The sequence below is a fragment of the Adiantum capillus-veneris genome, chromosome 8 (genome assembly GCF_014529385.1).
Source record: "Adiantum capillus-veneris isolate H3 chromosome 8, ASM1452938v2, whole genome shotgun sequence".
In the NCBI taxonomy this organism is placed as follows: domain Eukaryota; kingdom Viridiplantae; phylum Streptophyta; class Polypodiopsida; order Polypodiales; family Pteridaceae; genus Adiantum; species Adiantum capillus-veneris.
In genome coordinates, this window is record NC_140938.1 from 140,658,884 (window position 1) to 140,670,857 (window position 11,974).

At 43.7% G+C, this 11,974-nt stretch overlaps 1 protein-coding gene across 2 annotated transcripts; it reads right to left on the minus strand.

The window, feature by feature from the left end:
- Positions 1-5,376: 5,376 nt before the first annotated feature.
- On the minus strand, positions 5,377-8,258 carry LOC147453070 (arginine decarboxylase-like). Of its 2 annotated transcripts, XM_086518572.1 has the most exons (2): positions 6,265-8,258; positions 5,377-6,159 (listed from the first exon to the last, which is right to left on the minus strand). In XM_086518572.1, exons 1-2 carry the CDS (start codon positions 7,702-7,704, stop codon positions 5,494-5,496), a joined length of 2,106 nt encoding a protein of 701 aa, XP_086374698.1. In that variant the 5' UTR covers positions 7,705-8,258; the 3' UTR covers positions 5,377-5,493. The 2 variants fall into 2 exon arrangements, with proteins under 2 accessions (XP_086374698.1, XP_086374697.1); XM_086518571.1 differs by having other exon boundaries at positions 5,377-8,257.
- Between the last annotated feature and the right edge of the window lie 3,716 nt (positions 8,259-11,974).

An 11,974-nucleotide genomic window follows, 5' to 3' on the forward strand; every position in this document is an offset into this window, starting at 1 on the left:
TGCGATATTTCTTGGGCATTTAAATTATTTGCACAGAAGAAGGTGTTGGCTGTTACAAAGGCAGTATGCTTTGGATATGTTGAAAAAGTATGGCATGGCTGATTGTAAGCTAATTGAAATGCCCTTAGATTAGAATTTAAATTTGAAAAATGATGCAGGTCAAGTGTTTGATAATGCTATCATGTCAGAAAGATTGTGGGTAGCTTGATCTACTTGACTATCTCACATCCAGACTTGAGCTACACAGTTGGATTGGTGAGTCAGTTTATGTAGTCTCCCAGGAAACCACACTTGGATGCAGTGAGATGCACTTTGCACTATGTGAGTGCTATTTTGGATTGTGCACTCTTTTATAGGGCTGATGTGGAGTTGCAGCTCTATGGCTACACAGATGCGAATTGGGCTGGTAGTACATACGATCATAGATCTACCAGCGGATTCATGTTCTCACTTTGGAGTGCTGCTATCACATGGAGCGGCAAGAAGAAACCTACAATTGCTCTTTCGAGTATAGAGGCAGAGTACATGGGTGCTGCAGTGATGGCATCTGAGGTAGCATGGCTGGGATTGCTACTTCACGACTTTGGAGTACAAGTACAGAGTCCAATTGTCATTTATTGTGACAACCTTAGCAGCATATAGTTGGCACTAAACCCAGTGTTTCATGCTAGGACGAAGCACATTGACGTGCACTGCCACTTCATCAGAGAGAGGGTCTTAAGCAGACAACATTGACCTGGAGTACGTAGCGACGGATGAGCAGGTTGCAGATATCTTCACAAAGGCCCTTGGAGCGGTAAACCTACAGTAGTTTCGAGCAATGCTTGGAATACGAGAGATGGCGTTGAGCTTGAAGGGGAGTTTTGAGATGTCAAGCTCAACATATAACATGTACGACTCTTAGATGACTACCATTGATAGTCATCATCACTGGCACACTTTGGTGGATGCGCATTCCTTCACCATTGATACTACAATTAGACTACACCAAGCCGGTCTACCTACCGGAGTGATGGCACACTTATCTACTCACCTCATTCACTAGCGGTTTATACTAGACCGTTGAACTAGTTCCTCTTTTTATGTTGTATTTTTCTTTATGTTTTGTAGACCTCTTATCTTGAGTTTGTGAAGAAGAAGAAGTACATTCTTTTGCCTCCATCTTTGTTTGTGTGTGTGTGTGCGCGCGCGCTTGCAAGAACTCAAGCTCTCTCCTTCTCTATCTCTTGACAAGATCAGACTTGAGAGAAAGGAAAGATGGAATTTAATGCTAGAAAGTGATTTTCATCACATGTGGGAGAAAGGTTAAGCAACATATGGCTATATCGAACAGCATGTGGCTATAGCAAATAGCATGTGACTATAAAGAAGCGTGTCTTTAGGGAAATCCATGTAGTGGGATGCATACATGCACATAAGAGTGCATGGTTGGTATTCCTTGCTATAGGGATTGGTCACGTATTGAGTGTAAGCTAAACGGATTACACCAGTAGATATGCTATTCTAGTGAGCATAGGTTTAGCATTCATGTAAGGCTAGTACTTCTTGTGACCCTTGAAGTTGTCTCCGACAAGTCGATCTAGAAAATATTTGTCAAAATCACAGCAAACTACCTTATGTTCTTAGAGGTTGATTACCATGACCATCATAATGTGTCTTAGCAACAGCTGAGTGTATCATGGTGGCTTAGGGATCTAGAAGTGCTACAAGATAAGCCTTAGCGCCATTTCTGTTTCTAGAAACAACAAGTCTCTGTAGGTAAAATCTTGGCCCTTTAAGCATACATATGCCTTATCATTGTTAGCTTGTTTTGTTTTGGTGAGCAAGTTGTGATTTCTTGCTAGAATGTGAAGGGCTTTGGCAATAGGCTTTGCATCTTTTAATGGTAGAAGTTGGTTCTTGATTATGATCTAATTCCATAGGTACCACTTCTGTGTGCATTAGATCACTAGTTGGAAGATTGAGTTCCCCTTTTTGCAATTTTCAAAGTCTTGGATGAAAAATTCTAACTTTGGCTAGGGTTCTAGCTTATGAACTTTGGAGAGGGAGTGATATTTGCATGGGATCACACTCTAGAGCAAATCCGTGCAATCAATTTTTGATTACGGGTGGAACATGGATTGCCATCCAACAATTTCAAGCTTTTGGGCTCAAACTCAAGCACTTGTTTATGTAGGTGAGTTAGAGCACATTCTGCTCCAGTTTGCACCTTGTCATTTGGAATTTTGAATTTCTTGGTATGTCTGTCGAAAAGTTAGTGTTGTTTTCTTGGCAATTTCTAGCAATGTTGATGTTAGTAGGGACTTTTACAGGGTTTGATAGTTGCTTGTACATTGTTTCAACCAATTATCTTCTTCCCATTGAGTGAATGTCAGGTACATGAATTGCAATCCATGATTCTTGATCAAATGTTCCCTAACTTGTACCATGCATTCCTTGGGCCCAAATTCTCTGAGTTTCCCCTGGGCGAAATATTCAACACACTCAAACACAAGAGAGAAAAAGAAAAATCAAAGATTAGTGGATTAGTGCAAAATCTTCAAAGCTCTGATACCAATGCTAGGTGAAGCGGAATTCAAATGGTGAAGATCTAGGTTTTACACTTCCACAAATATTTTACTTCTTTCCTTGCATTAGTGATTGCTTTAGCTTGATTGGTGATTCCTTTTACTTTTCCATAAGAAAGGAATAAGAGATTGCGGTAGATATGTGTTGAGGGAGAGAGAAAGAGAGAGAAGAGGAGAATGACACCCAATGGGGTCCCAACCAACCCTCTCAAGGGGCCCCCACATTGTTGTCGATGTGGTATTTTCTTTAGAATGCATAAATATAATGTACAAACATGTAATACCTCGAGTGCAGACTCCACTGACTCGGATGATAAATGTCACCGCGGTAACTCCTCAAGATGAAGCACCTCCGGGGCTGATTTGATGCACCTTTGAATCCTCTCAATTTGAGATTGCGGATGGCCACCAAGGGTATATTTGGGGCTGATTTGCACTCCTTATATGCCACGTGGCAAGGGGCCTTCAAGGTGCATTAGATAGTATAAAAGATGTGAACAATGAGTACATTTCCAACACTCCAATATTGGGTCTTAAGTTTGTAAGTTGTATGTCATGATTTTCATTGACAATGCATTTGGTGCTTTCAAGCTTCGAGTTTTCATAGTGTTTTCCAAAATGATTGTGTATGTTTCAAGTCAGTAGGATACCAACAAAATATGTAAGCTCATCCACCCTTGATGCAAACTTGGCAAACTTGAATGCAAATGCACGTTTGCAACGCTTGCATGCAACTATGGCCCCATCATCAAATCTAGTCCCAGCCAGCCAAGTAATTTCTCCGATGCCCATCGCAGAACTGATGGCAGCCGGCCCATCATTGGCTGATGATATGGACAGGCTGAAGCCAAATCATCATCAAGATGGACTAATTTCTCATTGGAGACACACAACTGGCGCTGTATGCAAGCCATATTAATGATGGCATCCGGACAGCCTTTACACAAATACACGGGTATTTTCTGGAGAAGCTCTTCCTCCAAAGTTTGTCAGCAGTTGTCCCCTTCATAGCAGATGACAAGCCTGAGCATCCCGACAATAACAATGTGCAGATGACCCAACCCAACCTTGTGGTGCTGTTGCCGAAATGGATCCAACGTTTGCTTTTACTGCTTCTATTTAAGTCTTGGGCCACATTGAAGGCTCACCCAGCAGCCTTCTTATTGCTTATACCCTCGTTGGCAGTCTCATTCTTTTCTTGTTGTGAATGAGCTTGAAATGAACGAGCGAGGATCTCCTAGCTACCTAGACCGCCTATGGACACGCACTAAACTAACTACCCGACCACAACCACCATCCAGCAACAACCCCCTAGTTGGGACCAACGCCCGAGGACGTAGGCACGCACCTGTAAGACCGAGGGCCCCATACCAGTCGGCCTCACCTCCTCGAGGTGACCTCGTGCACGTCTAGCCTCACGGGCTAACCACTAGCAGTAGAGGTTGATGTCTACAAATGAGGCATTGACCTCATTTTTTAAAAGTGACCAGCCAAATTGGCCGATTGCACACTACATCTACCTGGATGCTGTACACCCATCCTCTCCTATGATGGGGACATAACAAAACTCCACCGGAACAAATCTGGAGACCCATGCCCTCAGATCAGCACCTCCCTCCAGGTGAATGTTGATCGGCCAGACACTCCAAGCACACATGCAAGTTCTGTAGCTTCTCCCCCCAATTCTAACATGTCTCGGCCTGCAGCCATTGAAAAGCAACACTCAGCAGCAACACACCTTGAAGGAGAAGCCCATAAATCCAAGGATGTTTTCCATGCCCAAATGCCCAATGAAGTTTCGGCAGTAGTGTACAGGTACTTAACAATCTCGGGACATACATACCAATTGTTGCCTTGTTCATCAAGCTTGCTGGAGGCTGCTAAAGAGACCAAGATTCATGAAAGCATAGAATACACAGATGAGAGCATAGATACATGGGGAGATACAGAAAAACTATGAGAGCCTGAGAGGCTCGGTGGAGCTAAACATACAGGCAAGAGGGTGAGAAAGAGAGAGAAGAGAGAAAAACACCTGAGCGGCTTTCGCGGAGCACGTAGATTTTCAGTGAAGCCCATCACATGGCCTCGCAAACCCTCGCCGACTTAAGTCTCCCGTCCACGTGTAGGGTCAGTGTCGACAATGCCGATTACTTTCGAAGTTAAATGCTCCCAGTAAGTGTAGACTATACTTCTTATTACATGTTAAAAGTAGGAAAAAAAATGGAGTAGGGCAGATCAATACAGTGATCCCAACACACACTACAGTTACCTCCCTTTCACAGTCAGTCAATCATGAATTTGTTGAAACTTTCACATATGCACACAACCTAGAAGATTCCAGGATATTCCCGAACTTCTTTGTTTTTCAACCTGCTTCGCATGTCAAAGTGGCAACAGAAGCACGCATGTGTAGAATTTGAAGCCAGAAAGTATACCTTGACTGCCACACAGTAGTGCTGCAAACTAATGAATAGAGGATTGGCATGATTGAATTGAAAACATTATAAAAAGAGAGCACACAGTAAGGTGACAACAGACCTTGAACCCACAAAACTGCATACATCACATACAGGGCCCACAATGTGACTCAAACAAGGTGTTCCTGATGCTTAACAACGGACACCGATAGACACTATACTTAACAACTGTGATTAGGACTACACAAAGATTGGATTTAGCAAACCTTCCATGATGAATAGGGCAAAAGTTCAGATGGCCTTGCAACTTTGTCAATGCTTCAGGCAAGTATATGGGATATCAAGCCAGCATGCAACAGAAGACTATGCCCCCAAATCCTGAACACCTCGACTTCCAAAAATGTTTATATTTGTATGCGTGTACAAGTTTAAAAAAATTATCAACAAAACTCCCAACAAAGGGATAATTCTTTTCAGGCTTGTATGAACAAAAATTCAACAAAATTAGTTTATTTATGCTCACAGTTTATGCTAGTCGGCTGGAACAGATTGTGGAAGACGGACGATGCAAGGTGATTGCTGGAGAGGTATGTAGACGAATCGAAGCTGCAGGCCAAGGTGTGTATCACTGCAATGACTCTGTTTTTCTCATCCTCACCAAATTGGCCCTCTGTTAAGCATTTCTGGACTTGGAGTGTAAGAGCCTCTAGCATGGAGTTGTGCTCATACTGCATGTAACGCAGGACATCTGCAATCCTCTGCCCATCATTCACTCTCTTCAAATTGAGCTTCATCATGCTCCCGTTCCTTGCACTTTGTGATACATGCACCACTGGAGGAGAACCAAACATATTGTGCATGCCACCCAAAGCCTCTTGGTAAGCACCTCCCAAGAACATACCCATGTAGTACGGCTTGCCGTCCTGTAAAGGGTGTACCCTCAACTGACTCATCTGCTTCCCCTTTACATCACTGCCAACAAACTTGGTAACCTTGCCATCGCTGTCGCATGTCAAATCTGATAAGATTGCATTCACTGTTGGCTCTTCCTCCAGTCTATGAAGAGGAACAATGGGGAACAACTGCCCAATTGCCCAAGTATCTGGCATCGACTTGAAGACAGACAAATTGATGTGATAGATTGCACTGTGGCTATCAGTACTTCCGCTCTCAACCTGCCCATCACGCAAAACAGCCAGGTCAAAAGACTTGAGTAGAAATGAATTTTTTGATGACAAAACGCCCTGTTTTCTCTTCTCTTCTACCAACCCAGAAACAACCTCATCTAAATTGTTGATTTTCGCCAGCTGCTCTAAGCTCAGTCTGCCTTGCTTGAAGTACGCAATGGAATTTGTTTTCAACTTCTGAGCCACCTCTAATGCCTTCTCATGATCACCCATCTGCACAGAGCCAATTGAACTTCTATATAAAGCCTTGAGTTCTTCTGGCAAGGTTCTGTCGACCTCAAGCACGACTCCTTTATCTCTATCCATGTTGCTGCTACCTTTGTGATGAGCAGAGAGCACATCAAATACCAAAACCGAATGATGGGAAACCAGGGCTCTCCCACTCTCACTACACAATGTAGGTTGCTTCACACCCTTCATAGCACAAGCATCCTTCACAGCCTGCACAACTTCCATTGCATAGCCCTCCATAGTATATCCCACGGACATATCTGAATGTGCAGAGCCAGAACCATCATAGTCAATTCCAAGGCCACCTCCTATGTCAAGATACTGCATGCTTGCCCCCATGTGGGCAAGTTCACAATAAATATGTGCCGCTTCACTGACCCCGTCGTTGAGAATGGTGAGAGAAGGTATCTGAGATCCAATATGAAAATGTAGTAACTGAAGGCAGTGGAGCTTTCCTACTCTATGAAGCTTCTGCACAATCCCGACAATCTGAGAACAAGAAAGCCCAAATTTCCCATCCTCCCCAGAGGTGTCACCAAAGTGCCCTGCATGCTTGGTGTTGAGCTTGGCTCTAAGTCCAAGCAAAGGCTCAATGCCAAGATGGCGACTCATCTTTAGAACCAAATCCAATTCCTGTTCCTGTTCAAGCACAATCACACATTTTAACTGCAACCGTCTGGCCAATAAGGCCAGGCATACATAATCCGCATCCTTGTAACCATTGCAAACCAGTAGCGCATCAGGGCTACCCTTGCAGAGGGAACTTATAGCTAGCACGAGCTCAGGCTTAGACCCAGCCTCAAGGCCGAATCCAAAAGGCTTGCCGAATTCTACAATGTTCTCCACAACATATCGGTCCTGATTGCATTTCACAGGAAACACACCCTGAAAATGGCCCTGATAATGATGAACATGAATGGCACGATTGAATGCCGATTGGAGATTGGCTAGCCGGTCCCTAAGAACATCAGGAAAGCGCAGGATAATGGGAGTAGGGAGGGCGAGGTCTCCTAAAACCCTAGAATCTGCAATGTGCTGAACTATCCTCATAATATCCATCTCTTCATGAGGCTTAGTATTGTTGCCCATGGGACGGATTGCCATATGACCCAATGCATTGATAAAGAAATACGGCGCACCCCAACCATCTACTTTGTAAAGTGAAGAAGACTTGCTTGCAGTCCAGGGCCTCTTGACAGGCTCAGGTATGTTGAGGCGGAAATATGATGGATATTCTGTGAGAGCAGCTGTGAGGCCATTGCTGATATCACATAGGCATGCAACCGCTGCTAAGGGCGGCATCTCTTCCTTGTCTTTCTCAAGTAGATGATTCTGAAGAGAGTGCTCTTGGCAAGGCGCCGAGGCCGGAGCCTCGGCTCACTCTCCACTGAAGCGATTTTCTACAAACCACTGCTCAGGGAAGACAGAGGGAGCTTTTAAAATTGAGGCCTGAGCCCCCGGACGAAGACTCAGGGGAATAAGTATCAAGAAGGAAGGGGCGTCCCTTCACAAAGAGAATTCACGAGCAACAAGTGAAGCTGTGTTGCGGCAACCACATGAAGCTCGGGCAGCCAATGAAGAGACTAATGCCGCCCAATTGCAAAGAGCACCGAAGACACTACAAACCCAGAGACTGCACGGTGAAGGGACAAGTCTGCGCTTAGAGCACAGTGTGGAGAAGGGAAGCTTCGGAGGAAGAAAGGAGCGCTTGCGAATTCGACAGTTTTGACGCCGCTTCGTGCCCAACTGGCGATGCCGCTGTCTCTATCTGCACAGGGGTAACGCTTCCCTTTCTCCTTCCTTGCCCTCGACCACGTTATTACACAGGATGCGACCCTTCAGTAGGGAAAAAGGCTCCACAAATTTCGAAGGTAGACCTTTAACGAAGAAGAGATTAAGGGACCAACTTTGCTGCCATTTGTCACCCCATGATCCATGATCCATTTTAGCTGGCCATGGCCGCATTTTTTGATTCTCCACATGTGTAAGGCTGCTATCACACAAGTTAGATTGCTAAGAGCTGGATCGCTCTCAGGTGGAGTGGGGGGAGGATGTTTACCATTTAAAGGAAATCCAAAAATGTATGCACAGAACCCGAAAGCTGCCACTAATCCTACTACCACTTTGAAAAACGGGGGTGCTAAGCGAAGGTTACGTGAGATTTGCTTTCTCCTTAATCGTAGGGTTGTAGCAGCCAATGAGAACAAGGCATGTGCAGTCAGCTTTTTTGTGATGGTCTTCTCTGCACTCAAACAAAACTGGGTGCGACCCTGTGCATCCCACTCCCCCCACTGTTACGAGTGCAACCCAGCTCTAACATGAGCTAGCCAAAGCTCCTTGGTGGGTTGTATTCTTCGCTGAGGAGCGAAGCAAGCCGGCTTGGACCACACACCCGTGACCCATCCATGCCTTGGAGGTAGACATAAAAACCCTAGGCGCAAAGTGTAGCGGTTTGTCAATCTTTTATGGGCATGTCCGAGCTCCTATGTGTGACACAAGTGTAAATTTTCTAAGCTCTAGTCACATGATATTTGTATATTTAGAAGACATGGGTCCATCACGTCCTTTGTTGCTTCTATTTCGAGAGTGGACAAGGTTCATTTCTAGTGGCAATTGCAACAATTAGGGCACCCAAATTGTGGAAGTCGATGAGCCACTTTTAAAAATATGCATTTTTCGATGGAATCTTGGGAGATCCTCTATAGGTATTCCCACTTTTTGGCCTGCCTACCTTGCCCATATGTGAGACAAGATACGAGTGAAGGGATTGATGGTGCAGACATGTATGCACAAATCTCGGGGCGCAATGGGTATGACGAAAAAGCTGGGAATACGAGTCACATCTCTATATCTCACCCCGTCTCACAACTGAAACCCACAACCTGGCATGTTCGAGATTGCTCCACTTAGCCAAGACACTCAGTTGATAAGTTGTTATTTAGTTATGATTATATCTAGGTGTGGCTATGTTTGATGATATGGCCATTGATTCGAGGGCAAATATCCCGCCGGTAGAGGCTACAGCTTCCTTGGCACTTGCCGTCTGTCCCTTGAGACCAGGATCTCCCTATGGCAAAGACTTAAGCATTTGATTACATTTCTTTAGCTTTGGAGATAAGATAACGATGGTTTGCAATGTTGATCCTATAAATCATTGTTGGTTTCTTTAATGCTAAATCTTTAATTTGAGAAAAACAATGCTAATCATTAGCCTTTCCACTCTTTACTCCAAAGTCTCTCTTATATCTATATCTATACTCTTTATAATGCACAAAACATCTAATCTAAAATGCAAAAGTAAAGAGTAAGATTGTAGAACTCAGAGCCTTTCAGAATGTAAGAAGAGCCTTTTTAGAATGTAAGAAGTGACAATCTTTTCCAATGTAAAGTAGACTTTCCTTTCCACATAAAATAAATGTTGAAGTTTGATTGCATATAACAAAAAGGGAGTAGATCCCAAAACCTTGTTTTTAAGAGAACCATTAATTAGTTTAGGGAGGGAAGAAAGGAAAAGGGAAGGGTGAGGGGAAAGAAAGGAAAAAAGGGGGGGGGTTTAGGGGGTAGGTCCGACCAATTTTTGGTTTTGGGGTCTTTTAAGGGGTATCTTGTAAGATCCCCTTTTGTCTTAAAGTTAAAGAGAAAAAGTGGACATGTAGTGGAGGGAAAGGAAGACTTCTAGGTGTATTTTTTTTCAAGTCACAGATGCAAGGTTACGTGTTGCAATGGTATGTTTGAGGCGAGATCAATGTTCGAGTGAAGAATTTGTAGATGAGGGGAAGGCATAGAATATCTGTGTGTGTGTGTGTGTGTGTGCGTGTGTGTCATTTGTCTACAACGGGTACATCAAGGCATATAATCTCTCTCTCTCTCTCTCTCTCTCTCTCATTTTTCTGCAATGAGTGCATCAAGGGACAACAAGGCGAAGGGTGGGTTGGCCAGAAGGATGTAGACTTGTAGTGGAGGCAAGGTGTTGGTCACAGTGCAGGCATGATGCTACAAGGGTGCGGTGCAAGCTTGATGAGGAAGAGCGCGATGTTGGGGGCTGCATGGAGGTGGATGACAGCAAAGGTGAACGCGTCAGCAAAGGAACCTATCTCTTTGTCTTTTTCTGTCTGTCGTCGATGCTATGTTGATGGCAGAGCAACAACGAGCACTGACAAATCTAGGGAAGAAGGACAGAGCGAGAGGCAAGGGGGATGATCCAGGTGCAGACGACTGACAGAACAAGATGATCACTATGTGACTCGTGAGGCAGGGGTATGTCCCTTTGTGAGCAAGGCAATCCCGTAACCCCAGAGGGCAGCTCTCTATCTGCGAGAAAATCTGTCTCGCTATCCGTATTGGTGGATCTCTATCCCGATTCCGATAGGCAACAATTGCCGCAAGCATCTGCTATCAGAGGGGTGTGTGTTGGTGCAGAGGTGGGCAGATGGCGATGGAGGAGATGGAGCTCGAGGGTAGGGTGCATCGCAAAGTCAACGTGGACTTTTACCAAAGGGTGGTATGGGAGGATGGACAGAGGAATATTCTTGCCAAATTAATGAATTGTAGCAATTTGGACCGAGTAGGATAAGTTTAGTGGAGGTTTTGTTACTTAATGCGAATTTACTTTTTGAAGATATAACAAAAAAAAATTAGTGATTTTTTTTGGTTAATGAAAATATAATTTTGAAGATATGTTTGGTTTTATCTTTTCAAGGAGCTTTTTTAAAGACCAATATTGATATGTTTTAGAAAATTTTGAAAGTATGTATTTCTTTAAAGAGCTTGAGAAAAAGAAAAAAGCTTGCCTAATGTCGACTTGGGGTTGCTTGCTTTGAAAACATACATGACATGCAAATACAGGGATCGTTATCCACATTATTGACCATGAGACAGAGAGAGAGAGAGAGAGAGAGAGAGAGAGAGAGAGAGAGAGAGAGAGACCATCACATTGCATGTGTTGAGGGGGAGAGAGAGAAAGAAAGATTTTACCGTTGAGCTCACGCACTTTTCAAATTTTCAAAATATTATTTTTTGGCATTAATGTCTTTTTTAAAGGATTGCTAAAGTTTTTCACCCGGAGAAAATAGATTAAATGCCCGACAAAGACCAACCCTCACATTAACACCCCAAATGGGTAGAGAGATTTCCCTCATGATGGACCTTTTACCAATTCTTGATATTTTGTTCTTTTCATTTTTAAGAGTTAACATGTGGGCCATGCTTAAAAATCTATAAATTCCTTAAATTTTGGCAGGCAAGGGTGATAATCCAAAATCAACGAGAGAGAAGACCCCAAATGGGTAGAGAGATTTTCCAGTTGATGAACCTTTTACCAATCCTTGGATATTTTGTTCTTTTTATTTTTAAGAGTTAACATGTACGCCATGCTTAAAAATCTATAAATTCCTTAAATTTTGGCAGGCAAGGGTGCCAATCTAAAATCAACGTGAGAGAGAGAGAGAGAGAGAGAGAGAGAGGGAGGGGGGGGGACAATTGTTAAGTTCCGTATTTAATGTTTTGAAATACAAAGTCCAACAAATGACGTAAGAGGAGAGAGGAAGACATAACAAAATGCTCGCGTGTAGGA

What these genes read in the sequence shown, in the direction of transcription:
- LOC147453070 (XM_086518571.1), bottom strand. Translation starts at nt 7,704, where the DNA reads ATGCCGCCCTTAGCAGCGGTTGCATGCCTATGTGATATCAGCAATGGC.